Source organism: Marmota monax, unplaced genomic scaffold (genome assembly GCF_021218885.2).
Source record: "Marmota monax isolate L192 unplaced genomic scaffold, Marmota_monax_Labrador192_F-V1.1 WCK01_AAM20220418_F8-fsc00003, whole genome shotgun sequence".
NCBI classification, from domain to species: domain Eukaryota; kingdom Metazoa; phylum Chordata; class Mammalia; order Rodentia; family Sciuridae; genus Marmota; species Marmota monax.
In genome coordinates this window covers 34177681-34201891 of record NW_026694084.1, presented here as the reverse complement: position 1 = coordinate 34201891, position 24211 = coordinate 34177681, and the positions used below count along the sequence as shown (strand labels likewise).

Below are 24211 nucleotides of genomic sequence, written 5' to 3'. Positions count from 1 at the left end.
GAGGACAAAACTAATCGCCTTGTTCTTCTGTAACCCCACTGACTCCATCCTTGACAAACCCGTGCCGTCAGGTTAAAATCCAGATGCCTTGCCGAGGCCTTTTCCTCCCACAGCCTCTGGTTTGCAGCTCTCTGTCCTCTGCACATCACTTGCTTCAGCTGCCTGATCTCGGTGCCTCTTAACACTAAGCCTATCTCTTCTTAGAAATGTGGGCACTCGCTCCTTTACTGCTCCCCACCTTGAGGACTTGAGGAAGCGGACTGTCTAGTCCTCAGCAGGTATCCCCACGTGGATGGGCCCCGGTGTCGACAGGCGCAGACCCTCCTGGTGGAGGAGCCTGAACTCCCGATGTTACCGTCCATGCCCCCAGCATTCTTCAGCACTTGAGTGCCTGTCTGGGCCACAGGTGGCTTAGAAATGCCAGTTAGAGAAGCTGTTCCTCCTTTACAAACAAGTTCCTGTTTTTTTTGCTTATCCCAAAGGTAAGCCCACCAATTTTTTTTAAAGAATTTTTCTACCAGCCATTCTCAGTGGTGTTCTTCAGTAAGCCACTGATATTTTAAAGGGCGCCCAGAAGCTTCTGTAAGCCTCCTCATCTCCAGGTACTGTTGTGGCTGGTTTTCAACGTTAAACCTATCTTTTGTGTCCAGCGATCACCTCTAGTGCAAGTGGTGAGAACCAGGAAGGCTGCAGGAAGCTCCGTGGCAAACGCTGCTGAGGTTCTGAACCACACTCACTCTGTGGAGCACAGTATGGAGCAGTGGCCTGTGTGAGGTGGCTAGCGGCCGCACGGGCCCGACTGCTCAGGTGGCACAGACCAGCGAGCTGCAGGATGACTCCTTCCTACTCTGCTGTGGTGCCCCACACCAGCCCCCACCTTGCTGAGCTGCTTGGTTGGTGTTTTCCAACTGCAATTCCTCTGACTCCTTCACAGAGAGCTCCCAGAAGAGGAAGGAGAAGGTTTGTGGATCCCTTTGTCTAGCGTCCTGATTACTGAATCCTTGCTGATTTTTGTAAGGATTCTCTATTACTCTGGACCCTGCTGTCAGGTCAGAAGATTAGAGAGCAACATGGTTTTAGATAGGCTTTAGGGTCAGGAGGATCTGGTTTCCAGTCTTGGCTTTATTGCTTGGAAAAGCTGTGTGATCTAGGGTCATCAGAGCTTCCGTTCCCTTATCCGAAGAAAAAACATATTAGTTACTAAGAGGATTAAATGAGGTAATATATAAAAAATACTCATTGCCATTTGTATCATCATCAATATGAGAGAGAAAGAAGGCAAAACTTTTTTGAGGACTATCGGGGAAAGGAGAAGCAACACTCTCTGATGTGGTGTGGCATGAGGAAGGCATTACCAGAACTGTTAGTGTCACAGAGCCAAGGAGGAAGCACATGGGTCTCCTGGGCCTCAAAGCCTGTGTTCGGTGTCACACTTCTTAGGATGGAGCCTCATTCCACAACTAGGCTCTGCCTCTTCTAAGAGGCAAAGGCTGGAAAGGTTAACCAGTGATTGTTGATTGTTAGAACACTGATGATCCCACTGGGCAGCCCTGCTGGTGATATGTGCAGATGGTATGGGCCCCCAGGGGTTCTGGTGATTAGCCGCAGATAATGAGCTTCCTGGTGAAAAGCAAGACTGGGCTTAGCCTCTGGATGTGTGGAACCCCCAAGCTTTGTGGCGAGAGATTTGGCTTTAAGGGTCTTGATGAGCATCTGGTGTTCTTGTTTGTTATGTTTTGTTTTGTTTTGGTAATACTGGGGTGAAACCCAGGTTTGCTCTACCACTGAGCTACACCACCAGCCCTTACTATTTTTTATTTTGAGACAGGCTCTTACCAAGTTGACCAGGCGGGCCTCCAACTTGCAATCGTCCTGCCTCAACCCCCCAAATCTCTGGGATTGCAGGCCTGTGCCACCAAGCCTAGCTTTGACAGGGATCTGTTCTTCCACTTTCTCTGCTGCATTACTGGCATCTGCCGTTGGTACAAAAGGCAGGGTGGTTTAGTGAGAAGAATGTTGGCTGTGACAGCTGACCCAGGCCTGCCCCTTGCTCCTCTCTGGGCTGCTTTTCTCATCTGAGGAAGGGGAGGCCAGGGAGGGAAGAAGTCGGGCCCTTCACCCCCGGGCAGTTTTCTCTGTTAAGTGTAGAGCCTCCTGAGGCTTTCTTTGAACTTAGGGTAGTGCATGGAGGGGGATGTTGTTCATCCAGGCCCTAGGCCTTCACTAGGGAAAACAGACTAATTTCATCATGATGCATCGTAGCTGTGACTGACTTGAAAGACAGGATGAGGCTTGGGGGCCATTAGAGTCACAGTGAGCTCTGGAGAGATTAGAAAAAGAATATCTCTACATACATCACCCAAGCCAAAAAAAAAAAAAAAGTGTTGCTCTATTTGCCTCAATTATGATGGTTATTTTTCACATGGTTAGAATAAACACTAAGGTTTTAAAATATGGCACATGAGAAATAAAGCAGCATATGGCCTTCTGGCTATGTCCTTTTCATACAGAAGCAGATTCACTTGAATGAAGTGAAGGGCACCCTGCTCTGGGCCCAGCACAGTCCTGCCTTCTCACTGTGCCCCTGAAAGTTTGCATCTACACAGGAAAGTAGACTTTTGTGAGTTAGTTTTATGCAGAATCTTTTTGCCTTAGAGAGTTAACAGTTTTGTGGTGTTTGTTTACAGGGAATAGATTCTTAGAGTCATTCACGAGGTATCGTTCCAAGTGTTGCACTGAATCTTTGTTGAAGGTCTGAACCGTAGAATAACCTGCCAAGTTGGGCTCAGGCCCTTAGAAGTTCAGCACCTACAGACCCTGCAGTCTGTGGGCATGTGCATTGCCTCTCGTAAAGTCTGTGGGGTGCAGGAGATCTGAATCTCTGGGACACTTTTTCATGTCCACAACAACACAGATGAATAACCTAAAACCATTATTTCTGTATGATGTGTCAACTTTCCATTTTTGGGTGGCATTATGCAAATCAAACTTTATTTTATGTGGATCATTTCCCCTTGGGCAGCAGCCTCATTCAACTCTTACTGATCTTGAAACTAACAAATGATAACATCTTTACCTCTTCCTTTCCCATGAGCTGCTGTTGCCCCGCTGCTCTTCCTCCACCAGCAGGCCTGGTGGCCACCGCTTCCTGACCGACCCCTCTGTAACTGCTGGCATGGCTGCACTCGGGCTGCAGTTCTCACTCAGATGTAGCAGGCTGTGCTTCCAGCTCCCTGTTTCTGCTCCGCTTCCTTCTGCCTCGAGTTGTCTCCTGTGCCTGCTTCCTCTGTGCTTGTCGGTGCCATGAACATCATCACCCTGACTGCAGGGGTCAAGCCCCAGATCATCTAGAGCGGTACCTCTCAGGCAGCAGGCACCGCAGGACGGAGCCCTTCCCTCTCCCTTTCCCCTTCCTTTTCTCACCCCTAGACCCGTGGAACTTGCTCTGCTTTTCCAAAGGTATTCCACACCTATAGGCCTCATTTTGTTCACATCTGTATCTTTATCGCCTAACCCATAGCCACGCTAAGTAGAGTTTGCTGTGTGAATGCATAGAAAGGTAATTCTAGTTGATAGAAATGATGAGAAGCGTTTTTCGGACTGGTTGCTTTTTAATTGCATTTGTGGCCCCTGCCTTTATCTTCTCAGGCCAAGGGATAGATCTGCCTTTGGCAGGATTCACTGTGCCCTCACAGTCCTTTTGGATGTTGTCACAGCCTCCAGGAAAAGGTGCTGTTTCACTTTCAGGTAGTTAGGAGGTTCTGGGACCCTCTCTTCACTAGAACAGGACCAGGTGGGAAGAGGCACATTGCCCATAGAATGTGCTCAGGCCACTGTTCTCCTGGAACCTCCCTTAGGTCCTCAGATGTCACAGGCACAAAAGAAGTGTTTGTCCTTGCATTGTGCACTTATTTGCTCTTTCACTCCTTCACCTTGATTGAGTGCCACAGTAAGTCTGATGCCATGCTACGTGTTACAGACTTCAGCCTGGGTCAAAGGTTATTAGAGAACACACCCTTGATTCAGCCCTCCAGCTAGATCATTGATTATCACACCTTTAAAATTAATTTATTAAACAGAGGAGCATGAATCATTGGGATGATTTCAGAGAATCTCAGTGCTCTATAGGGTGTAAGAGAGGGTGGTCAAGGGGATTGCCTGGGAATAGGGTGGTCAGGGAGGCCTTTCAAGGGGAGGACTTTGAGCTGAATGCAAAGAGAAGAGGTGCAGATCAAGCCCCTTAAGATTTGGGGGAAGAGAGTTTTGAAGAAAGGGTTTTAGGAGAGAGATCAACAATTGCAGAAGCTCTGAGATGAGATAGCTTGGTGGGTCAGAAAGACTGCTGGGACATCCTGAGTACTGGGGAGAGTGGGAGCAGAAGTCAGAGGAGAGGGCTGGGTCATGTGGGCCTTGAAGGCAGTAGTGAGGACTAACCTGGATATTACTTAAAGGCACTGAATTAAGTCATCCTTCATTACTAAGAGAGAGAGAGAGAGAGAGAATCCTTTTATTCAAGTCAGTATTCTTACAAAGCATTTTTCATGTGAAGAAAGAAAGAAAAATGGGTATTAACCTGATATTTTCCTTAAATAATTTTAAATTGATTAAGTAGCAGAAGAGATATAGGTACCTAAATGTCTAAAATAAAAATGAAATTATATGAGAAGTGTGAATAAAGCCCTAGGCTGGCATAGGAATAATATTTTATGGATAACTTACATCATCAACTGTATCCAAAGTAGTACCAGACACCCCATTTAATGTCAAAAGTTTTTTTTTTTTTTTTTTTTTTTGCGCTTTGCTGTGGCAAGAAGGATGTGAAGGGGGCGTATAGCTGCTTAAGTAGAGGCCGGTGCATTGGTTGGTTTTCACACCTTGCTGGTGCCTGTTGAGGTGCCCGGTTTTCTTACTGGCTGAGTACATGGGTGAATGGTGCAAAAACCCAAGTGTGAAAATCCTCAGAACAAATTCTTGCTTGGCCCACCTGCTCGCCACTCCCACCTGAGGTAGGAAGCAGTGTGCATTGCCTCTCCTTCCTCCAGCCTCTGCTGCAGCTCTCCTGAGGATCACACTGGATCCTTTCATGTTGAGATTACATGTGTGCACATCCCAGCATACGGGCCTTACAGTGGGGGAGTAATGACTGAGTTGACTCGGCCTGCATGAGAGCTGGGTTGTTGTTTCATCCTCAGGGACGTCCTGTGAGTGTAACGAGACATCCTACCTGCAGCCCAAACACCTCGCTCCTCAGGCCTGCCTTCTCCTCATGGGGTAGCATGAGTGCCCAACAAGTAGAAGGCTGAAGTAATGAAAGTCTGAACCCAAACTAGGCCAGGGTGGTCTTCCCTACTAAAAGAATAATATAAGGAAAACATTTGTTTTGTGTTGAATATAGGTCAAATATATCTGTTTAAATGAATTTGGTATTTGAAGTTGTAGCCTAGCAGTAGAAAGTAGACTTAGCATGTGCAAGACCCTGAGTGCAATCCCAGTACCACCAGGGAAAAGAAGTATTTTTGAAATGACCTCTCTGAATACAGCTAAAAGCAATAAAAATGAGTGAAAATTCCTTTCATTAAAGACTTCACTTTGGTATAGGAGTACTTCTTTCAGAGATGTTTTGCAGCACCTGCCCGTACAAGGCATATGCTAGCCACTTCTATAGGCACATTAATACAGTAAATGCTTAGAGTGTCCCTGGAAGGCAGCTGTGATTTCTGTCTACCTCCACAAATCTCTAGGAAATTCTGTGCTATTGTCTTACTGTCATGCACTATTTTCTGGCTCTGTGAGTATATTCATAAGATTGAGCTCTAAAGACTTGTGTTTATTTTCGAAACCAAATCTACCTAAAATAAGAGCAACTTTTCCTACTTGAGTATAATTGAAAATAAATCTAAAATAAAAACCTAATGAATAATGGCAGTAGTATTACCATTGCTCATTCAATGTAAGTGTATTATATTTCAGTAAAATGTTTTTAAAGACATTGCCAGAATAACTATTTTAAGTACAGAACTCACTTAGAATGTGTAAGGTCTGTCTTTCTTGTTACACCATTACTCTTAGCACTTGTGTTCATATCTCATGCACATTTGACATAGACATATAATGTGTACATAAACTTCCGAGAAGAATTACAGAGGCCCATGTTTTCTGAACTCAAAGCTTCATTCTGTTCAACCATTTTTAAGGCAATTCTTAATATTGCAGAACCTCACATTTTGTGGAACTGTGCTACTGAGTTCATTTGTTCATGTATAAAGTCATTTTGCTTTGAGTTTACACAGGTCCCTGCCTGCATAGAACTTTCAGTCTTCTAGTGGAGGTTGTTAAATACCATAAAAATACATCAGTCATGAACAGGATAGTTTCAGGGTATGGTAGTGCTCTGGAAAACAGCATGAAGTGTATTTGAAAGGAGCCCTTGGGTGACCCAAGGGTTCATGGCTTTAGTATCCACAGAAGGCTCTCTGGAGGGGCTTTTAATCTGAGGCCTGTGTAATAGGAAGGAACCAGTCACTGAAGAGCCCGAGGAAGGTGTTCCAGGCAGAGGAATGAGCCTGGGCAGTTGCCAAGCCAGGAGCTGGGGAAGCTGGGTCTGTGTACGTAACTGAGAACAGCTGTTGTTGCACTGAACTGTAACCGAGAGATACCACTTGGCCTGGAGAGGTAGGAAAGGTCCTAAGTCCTGCCTTAAGTGACCTCAGACTCTAGGAATTTTTCTTTCTGCTGTCCAGTTTGCATGCTGTTTCTGACTCCCTCTGGCTATCTGTTCTCACCTGCTGTTTTCTCCGCATTGTCTTCTCTGTGTCTAGAATTCAAGTACCGAAACTTAAGGCTGTGTATGAAATAAAAGTAGACGGTCTCCATGCCAAGGTCAGAAAGGCTCTCCTAGATGAGCATCCTCCTCTGTAGTTACGTAGAGAATGTGAACTGCAGTACTGCCCAATTTTAACAGGTCAAATGCTATTTTCTGTTACTTAAGATGAGCATAGTCTCCTGTATGCTTTTAGTTATTATTTCATCCTCTTCCTACCCACTACCCTTTTGAGATGGTAAACTTCAGAAACACCCTTAGAATTGCAGGCACCTATTTTATCATACTTTTAATGGTTTGGAAGAGAGAATTTATAAGCCAATATTATCTGCAGTTTTCTCTAAGCCCTTGTCTAATTTTATGTATATGACATTTCATAGGATGTCATTGCAGTTCAGCATCTGAGGGAGTAGAACTTTCCAGCACATTTAGACATGTTATTGCTGGAGGGAACCTTGTTTGAAGCAAGGACAGCATCCTCCAGCTCTCTTTAAAAAAAAAAAGCTCTTAAAAGTGCATTGTACTTGGCTTCTTTTTGCCCAGTGGCCAAACACTAGAGCTCAAAAAAAGAAGTGTCACCCAGACTTGACTGCAGCTGTCAAGAGGAAATGCTGTCAATTACCTCTAAAAATCAGTATGTGAACATTACATCCTGTCAGCTCATGGATGAGTTGGGAAAACATAAGTCTTATTCAACTTAAATTCTGAGACGGTCTCCCTCCCACCCCACCCCAGGTCTCCCAAAAGGGAAAGTAGATGTAGGGTCTCATAAAATGTTACTGCTGGAATCTTCCGCATACTTTTGCTCCTGGAGGGTGGTTAACTCTGAAAAGACCCAGGCCTCAGAGCCCACACACTCATTTCTCTTTGAGTAGGCCCATCGTAATATGGTCATTACTCCCAGGGCCAAACTGACAGGTCGTTTTCTTCCAGGAGCAGATCTTTTCTCCTTTCTTGAGAAGCGAGCAAGGTGCAGGGGAAATGGGGAAGTGCTTCTCCAGTACCGAGCTGTCGTGCTGAGAAGGCACAGGCTGTTTCTGTCATGGGGCACTTGGCAAGCTCTTTCACCTCTCTAAAAACCAGGGGTTTCTTCAGGAAAGAAGATGGTGGTAATGTGTTTATTACAAAAAATGATGGCTATTTTTATTAACATTTTTGCCACAAAAAAATAGCCACCAAGGACAAACCTGTTGGATTCAATCTTGTAAAGGAGTGCTTATCTGCATTCTTTTCTTTGTGCTTTCTTAGAAACCTAAATGTCTTATTTCTTAACTCGGAATTCTGTTCTAAGAACTGGTGAATACCCCTTCCCATGTGATCAGACCAGGCTCTGTTGTTAAGTCCTTGGTTCAAATTCCAGCTCTGCCACCCAGGACAAGTTAACCTTTCCATGTCTCTTTTTTCTCATCTGTTAAATGGATATAACAATAGTACTTATTTCCTAGGATTTACCACAGAATTGAGATAATCTATGTAGATCTCTCAATATGATTTCTGCTTCACACTAAGTATTAATTAAATATTAGCCAGCCTTCCCCTTTCTCTAAAGTATCTTAAATCTTTAACTCAAAGTATATCTTTTCCCTGAAACTGACTCCTTACATGTGGTATGCATTTTGTTCGTGTCAGATGACTTGAGATACCAAGCAGATGAACATTTTGTGTAGGGCATGCCAATCTCCAGGGTGTCTTCTATTAATGAAAGTGATCCTGGTTTTCCATTAATTGTATCGGTTTATGATGCAGTTATTTAAGTTTAAATAAAAAGGTCTACATAGATTTAAAGAAAAATATTAAAAGGACTAAAAGGAAAAATATTAAAGGACTAATGGGCCATGACTATGGCCAAAAAAAAAAAAATTGCAGAGGTATAATGTGACAGGCATGATGGAATTAGCATGGACACTGTCTGCTAACCCTGGTCTCCATACGAGCATCCCAGTAGGAAAAGCAAGCACCTTTGGATTTGATAGACATTAAAGTGAAATGTGACTACAACAGTTTCTGGCTCTGACCTTGGGCAAATGAGTTAAATTTCCCTCCCTCCATTCCTACAAATATTTAATAAAGGCCCATCACAGTTTCTTTTCCAAAAATGGAGCTGATACTTCACAGAGTTGTTTTTTAAAGATTCATTGCAAGAAGATAATTGAAAGCATATGTATCTTATGTAACAAGTATTCTGCCTGACCTGCAGTCAGTTCTCAGTAAACTTTTCTTCTTGCATTATTTAGGACTTGTGGTTGCAAGTGACAGGATCCCAACCTCAACTGACTGGAACAGAAAGAATTTATCTCATATACTCAAACTGCATAAGGTTAGCTGCGACTCAGATGCAGCCAGGACTTTCTCTACCTCATCTCTGTTGCTTTGTTACTGTTAACGTCGGATCTGGCCAGATTCTTTACACATCTAGAAACAAAACCACTGGTAGTCCCAGGCTAACCTTATCAAAAAGAGACTGGGCATTGGATCCCTGTTCTCAAGCCCAGAAATCCTGAGAAGGACTTAGAGCCCAGCATGGGTCAGGTTCCCACCTGACCAGTTACAGGTGTCTGGAGAGCTGAAGGGAAATGGCTCATGAACCACGACTGAACTATATGTTTAGAAAGGCAGGAAAGAAAAAAGGGAACAACAGGTGCCTGGTGTCATTGCATTGTCCTTTTCAACTCTCCACGACCCTCAGGGAAGGCTTACCCCTCTGTGGGCTTCCATTCTGTCATCTGAAGTTCTGAGGCATAAGTACTATGATGGATGTCCGGGTGCACGTAATGTTTTAAACTGTGCGTCTACTTGAGCTTATTGTTCTGCTCTTTGCTTCTGCCTTCCAAAACTTGACACACCATCTAGGGGTTCCCAGCCTGTGAACCACAGACCCTGGGAAAGCAGAAAGGACCTGAAGTTAGTATTACAGAAAAGAGTTCATATCCTAAGTGTATAGTTAGCCCGCGACATCCCACTTAGAACACAAGTAGACTGTGGCACATGTGTTGTTACGTCATCCTTGAATCATTTAAGAGCATCACTAGCATCATGGTGGCATTTCCATACTGTGCTTTCTTAGTAGACAGATTTTTAAACTACAACTGCCATATGTCATACTTAATTTTTTTAACACTAAAATCCTCAGATTTAAAAGCACTTACGAGAAGGTCATTCCTACTTATTACACTTTTCCAAATGTTTTTTTTGTTTTGTTTTGTTTTGTTTTTTGTTTTTGTTTTTTTGTGGCTGGAATTTCCATTGCTAAGATGTGTTGTGTTCCTGGGTACTGTGCAATCATCTTGTGCTCACCTTCCTCCCTCTCCAGGTGGAAACTCAAAAGAGAAGGAATCAGGTCATATCAGTTTGTTGCTGCTTTGGTGCTCATAGTTTTGAATGAATTTCTTTTTCTTTTTTTTTCTTTTATGTACCAAATTTCTAACACCTTTTTTTTTTTTTTCATATTTTTCTCTTTTAGGCTCTAGACCAAGATAGAACAGCCTTGCAGAAAGTGAAGAAATCTGTAAAAGCAATATATAATTCTGGTCAAGGTAAGCACGAATCATAAGTAATGTCCACAGAGTTTTCTATTATTCTGTTTTCCCAGCATTAGGAAGAAAAAAAATTCCTTCTTATTAGGAAGAAAAAAGGTTAGTTGCCATGGATTTTATTATGTATTTAAGAACTTAAGAGTGATAGTGGTTTTCTGTCACAAAGGATATGGGAGATATTTAAAATGTGTGGTTGGATCAGTCTGTGATAGTGGCCTCAGTTAAACATGTGGGAATCTTTTCCTTCTTCATAGCATCTGTGCACATTTGAAATCAGCATTGACCAGGGGATGATGTGAATATCAGAGCAGGTGTGAGTTCAGATTTTTATAGATATGCCAGCAATCTTATTGTTGGTCTGTGGGATGCCAAATAACCCATGAAACTAAATGTTTTAGCTTTGATCTAGTGACTTTGTCAACTTAGAAACAAAAGGGTTAGTGAATAAGAAGAAACACACCAAAGTAAAGAAAACAGTGGGTACCAACAAGAAACAGTAGGCTACAGTACTGCAGGAAGGAGAGGCTTGGAAACATAAAATACATTTCCAGCTCTGACACACATCTTGGTATCATTATTGCAGTACCAACTCACCTGTCTGGAGGCCACTCTTCTGAGAAATCAGTTGGCTGGTATATCTCCTCAGAAAACCCTTCCAGGGTGACAGAGACTAACACAAAGAGCATAGGCTTCACAGAGGCACAGATGCGGGTTTCCTTCTAGCCTTCTTATTAACAAAGTGACCTTGAGATGGTTATAAATGTTCACTTTCCTGAACCTCCTTTTATCTCATCTGTAAGATGGGAATGGGATAGTACTGAGTTGTTGCAGATACTTAAATGCACTAATATCCATAAGGAGCCTAATGTTCTTTATTTGTTTTTGTGGTGTTGGGTATTGAACCTGGGACCTTGTGCATGCCAGGCAAGCACTTTACCACTGAGCCACATCTCCAGCTCACTAAGGGGCCTCATGTTATGGGAGTATAGTAAATGATGTTTCCTCTTAATTTTATCATTGTACACTTACAGAGCTGAAAGGAGCCCCTTTATGGCTCTGACCCACTCATTGGAGCTGGGAATCACTGGCCTATGTAAATGGAAACCTAATAGTTTCTTTTCTTCTTTCAGTCCCCCAGACCTCAAGACAGTCTTTAAAAGTAATTGTTAACACCTTTTGCACCCCAGTTTTTTGATACTACTCCCTAAATCTTTATATTCAATAAAATATCGATTTTTCTTTTTTGTTTTTTTTTGGGGGGGGGGGTGTTGTTTTTTGATATTGGGAATTGAACCCAGGGGCACTTAACCACTGAGCCACATTCCCAGCCCCTTTTGGTGTTTTATTAGAGATAGGGTCTCACTAATTTGCTTTAGGTCTTGCTGAGTTGCTAAGGCTGGCTTTGAACTCGTGATACTCCTGCTTCAGTCTCTCAAGCCACTGGGATTACAGGCATGCGCCACAGTGCCCAACATCAATAAAATATTAATGTCTAATTAAGGTAGATAAATAATGGTGGTCTTGTTGTGTTGTGGCCAAATCTTGTTTTAAGTTTTGGTCTAAATTACCTGCCTAATTCATAACTTCTGTCCTTTGCTTCATCTTAATGAATTTGCACAGTGTGGTAGGCCCTGGATCAATCTTAGCTCTTTAGGGTGGTATGTGGAGTAAATAACTAGAAGGTGTCACAGGGGTCTTTTGAGGGGCTGGTACTCTTGTTTTTCTTGAATTGATTGGTGTTACATGGTAAAGTTGACTTTGTGATAATTCATCAAATGCTACTCTTAGTATTTATGCACTTTCTGAGTTATGCATATTATGCATCAAAAATATATATATTTGAAATATACACAAGGAGCTTCATTGGAGCCTTTGTTGGGATTTGAAGAAACATAAAATAAATGGTATTTGAAAGAGTGTGTATATGTGTAGAACACAGTACACCCTTTTTAAAAAGAAACTCAAAGTCCAAGTTTAAGTCCTAGCTTTGCCCTACTTGTTAAAGTTAAGTAAATTGTTTAACTTCTTGACTTTATATGAGTCTTGAATTTCCTCCCATAAAATAAGAAGATATTATCTAATTTGCAGTGTATTGTATAGACAAAATGAGAACGCTTAGGGCCCCTAATATACTACCTACCACGTGGTGGATGCTTAATAAATTATAGGTAGGAAGCATGGCAGATCCAGTCATTAGTCAGCTTTTGACCACTATAATAAAATACTTGAGAAAATCAGCTTAAAGGAGGAAAGATTTATTTTGGCTCACAGTTTCAGAAGTTTCAGTCTGTGATAGTTTGGCGCTGTTGCTTTGGGCCTATGGCAAGGCACAATATCAGGGTGGAGGGAATGTGGTGGAACAAAGCTGTTCACTCTACAGTGGCCAGGGCGCAGAGAGAGAGAAAGGTGCCAGGATCCCCAAGTACCTGTGTGGCCCTTCTTCCAACTAGGCTCCACTTCCTGAAGGACCCTTCCTCTTCAGGAGTGCCAGGAGCGGGGCACCGAGCCTCCCACACACTGCCCTCTGAGGGACATTTAAGATCCAAACCACAACACACAGCATGAGCGCCATCTCTATTTTATTTCATGAATCTACAGATAACATTGGAGCAGTGTGATTTTATAAAGAGCTTAATGAGCCATTTTCTGCCTGAGGAACAACTGTCAGTTCTCCACATCGTTATGGCTCATGCTGGAGGCTCCAAGCTTGTGAGCCACAGAAGGGAGACCCTTGCTCCAAGCTAGGAGGTGCTGCCATCTCTACCCTTTTCCAAATGTGCTTCCTTTGCCACAATGACCTTGTCATGCAACAGCTCACACAAAGGCTTTTTTACTTGAGGACATGCTTCATTTTGTTGTTTAAAGGGTTTCTTTAGGTCACAGCTGCCCTGAAATGATGTATGACCCCTCTGTAAAGGGGAGAATTCAAGGGTCTCTGCAGAGTTGGGTGTCATCTCCTCTACTACACTGCACTTTCTTTGTGGATGGGGCCACTGATGAGTTTGGGTCCCTCGGCCTTCTATATGATTGCCCCCTGGGTCTGCATTATCCATTAGAGCACCCTCTAGTTGCACATGGTTTTTTAAATTTAAATTAATTAATAGTCAAGTAAGATTTAAAGGCTGTTCCTCGATGTTGCAGCAGCCATGTTTCAAAGACTCAAGGGCCACACATGACTAATGGCTAACATATTGGTTGGTGTAGGTGTAGTATATCTCCCTCATCACAGGAGGTCCTTCCATTCAGTGCTTCTGTAGGAGAACACATGTCCCAGTGTGTTGTGTTTGCTGACCAACTCTGTTGAATTAGACCAGTGATTCCGCCCCCTGGATGTTCATTAGAATCCTCTGAAGTACTCTTAAAAAACAAAAATAGGGACAGATGTCCCTTAGGCCCAGACTCTAAAGTTGTTGCAGATATTAAAGTGTAAATGATATGTATTACTTCCCAAGTGAGTGTAACTTGTAGCTACAATGGAAAACTGCTGCACTGACCTGTGAACTCCTTGGTGAGGGTTGGTACTGTGACTTCCATGTCTGTTTTGTGCATTTGTCAACATTGCTTATTCAGCAACTACTTATTGAGCACCTGTCATATGTTACTGTTTTAGATGTTGGGTACATGGGGTCAGACAGTCTCTATCTCCGTGAATGTTTTGGCCAGTGAGGGAGAGAAATGTTAGTCGGCTCATCAAACTGGAAAGTAACTATAATTAGAAACTAGAAAGTGTTGTAAAGGGAAGCTCAAGGGTACAGTGAGGGGAGTGGCAGGGTGAGGGAGGGGGCTGAGAGCAGGAAATGGCATTCACTGGGTGTTCATGGTGTACTGATCTAGCCCAAAGAAACCTGTGAAGTATGTGCCATTATGCCCATTTAATAGATGATGGAATAAAGCTTGAAGAACCAGATGAACATGTCCAGGGTCATGCAAGAAGAGCCCAGCTGCCCATCTCTGCCCTCAACAGCCACTCTACTCGTCTTCTGAAGTGTGGTAGGGGCTCAGCAAATGTGCAGTTAATTGCTATTATAGGCTGGAAGGGTTCTCCTTCTGAAGCTTTCTGATTGCAGTTGTTAAATATTCACTAATCATGAATATTCATGAATGAGTTGTTCAGATATAATCTGTGGGGTGACTTCAGAGGTTCCCAGATAGGGGCCCCAGTAGTAATTGTGCCCATGACTTGGAAATGTGGGATGAACCCAGATCCTTACAAGCTCTCACAGACTTCTGGGGCCTGATGGGTTTCTGCAATCACAAACCAGTGTGGCATATTCAGAGTTTTGGTCAGCTTGCGTGGGCAGCACTGTGACATTTAATTCTTAAGAATAGCTAGATGAGTAAAACGGTGGTGTTGCATATCTTTCCATGATACATGCTCAGTGGAATCCAAGTTGTTCCCATCCAAAGGTTTTGGCCTCATCCAAGGAAGCCACAAGAGGCTGAACCCTTGTGTCTGTTTCCCAATATGTTTTCATAATTTTCTTGTTTTCTCACAGTGCTTAAGTGACAGAGAAGCCTCGTGATAGTCTTTAAAGATTTAAGAAATGTTTTTTTTTTTATAATTCTAACTGGAAATTACCAGCAACTTAGCTTCCCAAAGTGATTTGAAAGATGGTTGAAAATTGTGAAGGGTCTTACTCTAGAATATATTATTTTTACACATTAGCTTTATCAGTATTAATTAGTAAGTAGTGTTATATTTTAAGAGAAATTATTTTTCAGATGCACATTGTCATATCTCTGTGTAAGCCCTTTAGTTTGAAATTGCTTTGGGAATTTGTCTCTCACTGACCCTGCTGGGTATGAGGACATCTTTTTTAAAAATAAAACTGTCAACTTCTTGGGGGGCACAGGAGAATTCTCCAAGCCATGGAGTTTTCCTGTGTTGTTCCTAAGTTTTGAAGTCTTAATATTACCCATCTAGGAAACATGGTAGTTTAGAAAGTGTACCTTAGTAGTACCTGCAAAGCTTCATTTGTTCTCTCCCCCTTTTCTTTTTTGCTAATGTATGTTTAAAATAGCTAATAGTTTGTTGAGCACTGTGAAGGCTTTAAAATATAATTCTTTGACATTTCTTTCCAGACCAGAGATGGAACCTAATTCCCCTTCCCCTTGAATGCACGCCAGATTTAGTAACTGCCTTCCAATGAATGAAATATAATCAAATGTATATCATATGGTTTCCAAGGCCAGTTCTTAAAAGAGAGAGCACCCTCCCTCTGGCCCTCTTTCTGGTCGTTTTCTTAGAGGAGGTTGACCGCCATGTCCTGAGGATACTCAAGCAACCCTGTGGAGAAAGATCTCATCAAAAGCCAGCACTGGGTTGCCAACCTTGTGAGTGAGGGGCCTGCAAGCAAATCTGCTGCCCCACTCAGACCCGCAAGGGGATATATCCCTGCTTGGCACCTTGATTTCAGTCTTTGTCCTTCATGGGATGTCTGCCCTTGCCACCAGGGGTTTATGCATATGGCTCGTAAGTCAGGTATGGCTTTTGAAAAAGAAGAGCTTACCACTTCAGTGCCATTTAAATCAAGGCTAATACTGTATGTTTATAAAGTGAGAGTCCTTTGGTTCCTAGTAAGCATGGGTAGATTGAATGTTATTTTACCAAATGAGTTTAAAGCATTAATCTTAAGTAAATACACACACACACATACACACACACATACACACACACATATGTTTTTCTCTGGGAATAAAGATTCAGGATAAACCTACTTCTAGGTCATTGTTGTCATCTTTATTTGTAAACAAAATTTATTTCTTTATTGGTGCATTGTAATTATACATGACAGTGGGATTCCTTATGCCACATTTGTGGATGTACATAATTTGATCAATCTTATTCCCTCATGTCTTTCCTTTCCCTCTCCTCCCTCCCCCAATCTGCTTGTTCTAGATCTTTTTCTATATTTTTGTGTGTGTGTGTGTGTGTGTGTGCATGCTTCCCATATGTATCTCAAACCAAAATGTGTATTTTATTATTGTATGATGGCTTCCTTAAAATTTATGCCAAGATATATTTAGAATAAATGTTAGCTTATTAGTAACACATGGTGCCCCCTAGAAATCTATAACATTGTTAATCTGAAAGTTAAGGGACTTAAACCCTTTAATTTGGGGGTGGGGGATGACAGTGGTATGTAATTTGATGAGAGTCTACTACAGCTTGATTGTTATGAGCAATTTCATAGCTTTCTCACTGCAGGAAAGAAAACAGTTGGTTTTCTCATTGCCTTCTGTTTTCTCCCTCCCGTTTTCTTTCAGTTAGAATTATGTAATAAGTAGTTTTATAAGAGAGGATTTATGCTGTTTTTAAAGAAAAAATAATGTGTGGTGTTCCCTACAGGTTTTCCTTCTGTAAAATTAATTTATTTTAAGAAATAGCTCATAATGCAAAATGAAATCTTAGATTTTTAAAGGTAAAGTACTAAACTTATCAGTGGATAGAAAGCAGGGAAATTCATTTCAGTAATTTTTTAAACATTTTTTTTTCAAATTTGAAGGTGCAATATGAAATCTGTTGCAACTAGAGTTGGTAATTAAACTCGGTGTTTTACCATGATGCCATATAATGTTAATTTTAGTACTGTGGTTTTCAGTGGAGAGAGAAATTTTCTTGACAGAAAATAGATAAAAAGACAAAATAGCATTTCATTAAAAAGATAAGAAAGAAATGTCAAGGCATACAAAATCTAATGGTTTAGGAACTTTATCTTTTTGCTATATTCTGTTTGTGAATGATAACTGGAGTTTTTAAAAAATCTTTTTGAATTAAAATAAGCTTATTAGTAAAAATTAATAAATTGTAGGCCCCTAGAAGTAGAGGATTTCAATAGAAATACTGCAGTGGTGATTTTTGAGCCAAGTCGGAACAAATTTCTTTGGGCCTTCAAGGCCCTTTGCATTCTTGTGGGTCCATTATTGCACTTCAGAGCTGAAAACAAACTGAAATAATGAGTTCCTTGAATGGTTCAGGAAAGGGTCCCCCCAGCCCCCGCCACCAAATGAGTATACTTACCCATAAGAACATTGCTCCTCAAATTATAAGGGATGAAATGGGAGGGACTGAAAGAATGCCTTTAGAAAACTGGAATCTCTTTTTAAAATAATCTTAAAACTCTTTTTTTTAAAAAAAAAAAAATATATTTATTTATTTATTTATTTTAGTTCTCGGCGGACACAACATCTTTGTATGTGGTGCTGAGGATTGAACCCGGGCCGCACGCATGCCAGGCGAGCGCGCTACTGCTTGAGCCACATCCCCAGCCCCCTTAAAACTCCTTTTTTAAAGAAGTTTCAATTTTGTATTCTAGCTATTGGCTCAAATATCCTGTTACTTGAAGTCAGAAGCTGTGTGTGTGTGTATGTGTATGTGTGGGGTGTGTGTGTGTACACACATGTCCTCCATTCTGGTCAGAGAATGAGTGCTCTCATTTTTATTGAAAATGAGTCATTTTTTATGATATGCTTCTGAAACTTACAGAGTAGACATGACAGGAAATTATTTTAAATAAATTGTGAGCACTCATTCCAGGACCGGTAGTTTGGGATTTTTTAAAGCCTCAATTCAACAAGAAAACTTCTTGGTGAATATAAGAACGTGCTTCTGTGCCCTAATGGTCCTGTCTTGGTAGAAATAATAATAGCCTCATTTGTCATTCACCAGGTGAAATCGATTGTGGTTTTCGGTCCTTGTCAGCTAATCCTCTTTATGGTTTACATGAAAATTCAGATCCATGACCACCTGTAGTTTTCTCGAAGGACCTGCTCTCAGCCTTACACAGACCCTCCTTGACATTACAGGCAAGATTCTGTGTCCTACCTATACCTTGCCTCACATTGCAAATTGCATTTTGACCACTGTTGGATGACTTATGCTTCATTCAACTAGGATTCCATTTTCCTGTATTAAGTTGTAAAGCTTAATTTCCCTGTATGAAGTCTGTGGAGCAATGCAGGTCTTGGTTTTTATTTCTGTGTGTGGTGCCCTCAAGTTTTGCAGAAATCCTGCCTCCTTCATATACACCAGTGGCCAGGTGGAGTATTACTTGAGTTCTTCACCCGAGACATCATCTGAAGGCAGTCTACCTGGTGGCCTGTAGCAGGCAGTCATATGTGTTTGACTCCCCTTTGTAGTTTGCTTTGTGGACTCGGATCTTGAAAGTGTTTGTTTCCAGGACCAGAGAGACCTCACCAGTTGAGACATTAGACTGAAAGATGAGTATTTTGATTTTGATGCCCTCTTTGGATATGGAAGCAAATAAGTTATTGATTCTGAAGTGTTTATCACTGGTGATCAGTGCCGTAGAACAGAGCACTTAGGTGTTGGCAGAGGGTGACTTTGCTCAGCCACTTTGCCACTATATGCACAGACAACAGGACATTTTCAGATCTGCTGTGTCCCAGACAGTTGATGAGACCTATTCTTTTTCTTTATGGAGAGTTGTGTGTATATGGGGGCCGGGGGCAGTCTAGAATACCTCCCTGGGGCTAGTTTTTCTTGCTGGCATTTTTTTAAGTCCCCCCACCCCCATGGGTAAGTATGATGTGTAATTAACACATCATAAGTTACAGAAGCAGATCATGAAAAATGTTATTAACATGTTTTCTGTAGAAGATTCAGATGAACTAGAAGAGGAAAATATAATCAGCCACATTTCTTTTCAAACTGTTGTGTGCATTCTGAATCGCAACACGCACGCTGCGGAGCACCCTGTGGCCTCGTCCACACCTCCTTTTACAGGAGGTCTCAAGTGGAGACCTATGCTGAGGTCATGTTTGTGGGATTCATGCCACCTTTGGAGTGAGCAGTTGGAGGTGCCCAGGGAGAGGCTGGCACACCATCCCTCCTCTGACAGGAACACCGTAACAGCTGTCTGGCTTCTCAGACCTCAATTTTTCTACTTATGAAACAGAGGATGATCTCTATCCTGTCCCGTTATAAAATGAGATAAAGATACTTTTATAACCTCCAAAATATACTCTAGGTACCCTAAGGAGGGGTTCACAGTGCCTCAGAAATACTGCATTTCCCCAGCAGCCGAAACCAGACAGAACTGCCTCCTTTTGATTTCTTTCATTCCTTGAGACTCACCAGGCTGCACACCCTGAGAAGACAAGCTTCTTGTCCTCTCAGGATCTTTAGATTCAGCTGATGTTTCCTCTGTGATTTTAAATGGTTTTGTGGTCATAGATCCCTTGATATTTTCAAAACAGTACAGATTTAGACTTTCACTGAATTTAAAAAAAAATGCGAAGCAGACTTCAAGGTTTTTGGAATGGCTGGAATTGAGGTCAGAGCCACTGATTTATATTAGCAGTTCATTAGATAATATATTACAGCATATGCATGTAGCATAAAATATTAATACATACATGACTTAAGTAAGTCTTGATTGGAAATATATGCTGTAAAATATTTAACTGACAGGAGTGGATGATCAAAACAGTTTGAGGAACACTGGGCTGGAGGGTATGTGCTCAGGCTAGGCACCTCACTTACCAGGACAAGACCCCAGTGAGGTTTTATTTTATCTCTAAGTCTTTTATACATAATTTACAAATCAAGACGCCAATGCTCAAAAGAATTTGAAGACATATCCAAGACCACAGAGCTAATAACCTAAATTGCCTTTGGATCACAGTGTAGGTGCTTGATGGAAGTTCATTTATTGCTAATAAAATGGGGGGCCACAGTTTTTTTAACAACCCTGTCTATAAGAAGACTTGCCTAAGTTGCATAGTCACACTGCAGAGGCTGCCGCAGGGGAGGAATTGGTTGTCGCCTTGCTAGCTTGTCTTGGGGGCCAGATCTCCAAGAACTGCCATTACCTGCACAGCAATCAGCAAAACAATGTGATGTGTTTTTCCTGGCAACTAAGAAGCCTGAGTGACAAAATCCCAAGAGAACACATCTCTGCCACTGCTTGAGGGAAGCAATGTCCAGGTGCTGTTTGAAAGCTGAGTAACAGCCCTGTGGGACTCTGCAGGTATCTTTCTTGGCACTCTGTTAGCTGATGGATTTGACAGGGCCGCAAAATTGGGAGTGTACATGCTGAGCTTCTAGATAACACACCATGGTCTGGGGCAAGTTCTTACTGAGCCTTGGCTGGAACTGTGAAAGAACAACCCAATTTTAGAATGGCCTTGAGAAATTAAAGGAATGAATCATCCAGAATGGCGTGAAAAGAGGCCTTTTAAAAAAAATATCCTCAGGGCTTTCTGCCTCCAAGGCCTTCCTTTAATCTTACCAGGAGACCTGTACAGTGAGCAGTGGTGGGAAGAGATGAGGAAACTGAGGCTTAGGGGAGTGCAATAACTCACTCATCAAGTAACTCTTGTTTTCAAACTAGTCAATGTCGTATCCAAGTAAATAAATCCAGCCCTCACTCCCCAGTTACATGTTTATAGTTATTATGGAGTGACTGCGTAAAAATTGAAACAAAGCATTTTCAGGGTCATGGATGAGTGGTGCTGGTTTTATGGATGTTAGGTCAAAAAGGATCTGAGCCTCAGTCTCATGAAAAGAATGGAGCACAGCACTTTTTAATACCTCAACCTACCTAGTTCTAGATCATGCATGGTGAGCTCGAGAAACCAAGATCCCATGTCAGTTTGTCTGTCTCTGTTGCTCAGGCAAACGCTAGCTCTTTTACTCCTGGGTGCTTTGCATGCATGTATGTTACACCGTTAGCTTTTACCTTGAATGTTCTACCCCAGGAGTTCTTTTTAGACAGCTGTTTATGGTTCAGGTTTTTATTCCATCACCTTCTCTTGTGAAACCTGACCTGCTCCCTCCGGGTTTTGTCACATGTTCATTTTCAGTCAAAACTAAATGGATGATTTCTATAAACCATGTTAAATAGCAATATATATTTATGTAGAAGAAAGAGAATAAGGCTAGAACTATTTCTCATGTCATAAATAAATCCATTGCAGATGGATTAACTATTTCAGTATTGAAAATAGAATAAAACTAATTATTATAAAGATTAAGAACATGCTTTAAATAATATTACCCAGCTGGGGAAACAGCCTAGTGGTACAGGGCTTGATTAGCATGCAAGAGACCCTGAGTTTGATACCCAGCAGCAAAAAAAATAAATAACTTTGGAACCTATCTTGCAAACAAATACATTGCTTTGCATTTGAAGGTTAAATTTAAAAAAAAAAAACAGTAAAGATTAAAAGGTTTAGGAACATAAGGCAAAAGAACCCAAAAATCTTTGGGAATAATATATATTTAGCTAATGAAATTTAACAGTTTTTGTATGGCGAAACCCACTGTAAATAAATTAAAAGGCAAATTAAAAAAATATTTGTCTGATGTTAAACAAGGAAAAACCAATTCAAACTCAGTTTTTGTATTGTATACTTCCAACACATATTTCTATGACTTTAAAAGGTGTGAGGAGCCCAGTGTGGTGGGCTATAATCCCAGCAATTCAGGAAGCTGACAGGAGGATCAAAAATTGGAGGCCAGCCTCAGCAACTTAGCAAGATCCTGTCTTAAATAATAGAGGGGCTGGGGACATACCTTGGTGGTAGAGTGTCCCTGGATTCAATCCTGAATACTAGGTAAAAAAGGGGGGTTTTCTCACCAACAAGCAAGCAGCTAATTCTGCAGCAGACACTAGCTGAGTGCTGTTTAATTCCATTCAGTTCTGATACTGTCTACCTGAAGATACTGTCAGATTCCAAGCACACGCAGTCTTCCTCCCTCTGATGCTAGTCACAAGACCCAACTTGTTTTATCTGTGCCTCTGACCTGCCAGCTATAAATTGGGGTTCCCACAACCCCTTCCTTGGACTCGATTAATTTGCTCAAGCAGCTCACAGAACTCAACACATTTACCACTTTGTTATAAAGGATATTACAAAGAATAATGGAGAACTGTATAGAATTGTGGTATGAGGGAAGGCACAGAGCATCTATTTCTCTCCTGCTGTGCCAGTTTTCAGGAACTTCTATGTGTTCAGCAACCCAGAAGCTCTCCAAACCCTGTCCTTTCAGTTTTTATGGAGACTTTTATTGCTTAGGTGTGATTGAAGCATGGGCAACTGTGTTAAAATGTGATTGGATAAAAAGGGTATGATGCAATGTTAACAGACAAGGTGGGGAACCCCAGTACTATCTATTCAGATTCTTCTCACCCCCTCTGGAGTAAGGAGGATCTTATGGTCCTATCAAGTCTAGCTCAGAGAAGTTCTCTATGGCCACCTGTGACAGAAAGGGAAAGATTCAAGTTTTTTTTTGTTTTGTTAACCTGTGCCAAGGAAGAAAAATTGTACTTTTTATGATCCTTACTGAAGAGAGTTTTAAGCCAGGAATCCTGGACAAAAACCAAAATACATATCTCACTATATCATGGTTACATGTTAAAAAACATTGCTCTGTCTTACACAAGGCATTCTTACAAGATAAGAAAAAGACAACCAGTGGAAAGCTAGGTTAAGTGTATAAACAGAAAAGCAAATGTTAATATTTTATAAAATACAAAAAGTCTGATTTTCTTAAGTTTTTCATTAAAAAACACAATTACAATAAAATCATGGCATTTGTAGGTAAATGGGTGGAGTTAGAGAATATAATGCTAAGTAAAATTAGCCAAACCCAAAAACTCAAATGTCAAATGTTTTCTCTGATATAAGGATGCTGATTCATAATGGGGTTAAGGGGCAGAGCATGGGAGGATTAGATGAACTCTAGATAGAGCAAAGGGGAGGGAGAGAAAAGAAGGGGGAGTGGGGTGGGAAACACAGTGGAATGAGATGTCCATCATTACCCTAAGTACATGTATGAAGACACGAATGGTGTGACTCTACTTTGTGTAAAACCAGATATGAAAAATTATGCTCTTTATGTGTACTATGAATTGAAATGTATTCTGCTATCATACATAACAAATTAGACTTAAAAATAATAGTAAAAAGCACAATAACATCTGTGTCCTTATGTACACTGCTGTTGGATATAATGAATAATTCCCAACAGTCCTGATTTTGTGAATATCTTTTCAGAGATAAAGTAACAGCATGTAAGAGTGTGTATATAAGAATATCTATTGCAGCATTTTTTTGGTGGGAAAAGCTGAAAGTTTCTTACTAGGAGGCTTGTTACATAAATCGTTGTAGCACTTATTGTGGAAAATAATTACAGTTAAAATAATTAGATTTATTTATATTGAATTTCGTGATTCTTATTCAGGAAAAAATAACAAGCCATGCAATCTCATATTTAATAATGTCTCATTTGATTTTTTAAAAACTGAGAGGAATGGAGTGAAAACTCCTATATTTGTGTGTTTTAATTATGGACAAAGTTTTGCTGAGACATACTCCAGGTTACTATCTCGGTTTATTTTAAAGAAGCAGAATTGGAAAAGGGAAAATTGTAATTTTTATCTTTGTATCTCTGTGATCATATATGAATTATCTTTGGTAATTTTAAAAACAAATAGAATTTACATTTTATAAGTGTGATTGGTGTTACAAAGAGTATATAGAATGGTATAAGAAAATTTATCACTTTCCTCTTTATGCCAACCCTGTAATTTTTCACATACTGCACGGCTTTATTACTGCAGGGGTAGCTCACAGTGCCTGTCATTTTGCATGCCTGTCATGTAGCCCATGCGTGTTTTTTGAGAGAAGGAAAATGGCTTGTTCCAGGAGACTCCACTACCTTCAGTTTGTGCTTTATTGAGTCCTTCCTGTGTGCCAGGCCCTTGCCTGGGAGTGGGCTATATGCAATTAGGTAGGGCTGAGACTCCCAGCATGGCAAGAGGTTTGCCATGCCCTTGAAAGAGGAAGGCCAAGGCCTGGAGGTCACAAACAAGAGTACTTTGGATTGGTT

General features: G+C 41.2%; 1 protein-coding gene across 5 annotated transcripts in view; it reads left to right on the top strand.

Moving 5' to 3' along the window:
* The window catches only part of Asap1 (ArfGAP with SH3 domain, ankyrin repeat and PH domain 1), a 324201-nt gene that overhangs the window by 173533 nt on the left and 126457 nt on the right, over positions 1-24211 (top strand). For all 5 annotated transcript variants that reach the window (XM_046464612.2, XM_046464614.2, XM_046464613.2 and 2 more), the window contains one exon: positions 10281-10353. In XM_046464612.2, coding sequence (XP_046320568.1) covers positions 10281-10353 — 73 coding nt within the window. The remainder of the gene's footprint in view (positions 1-10280; positions 10354-24211) is intronic.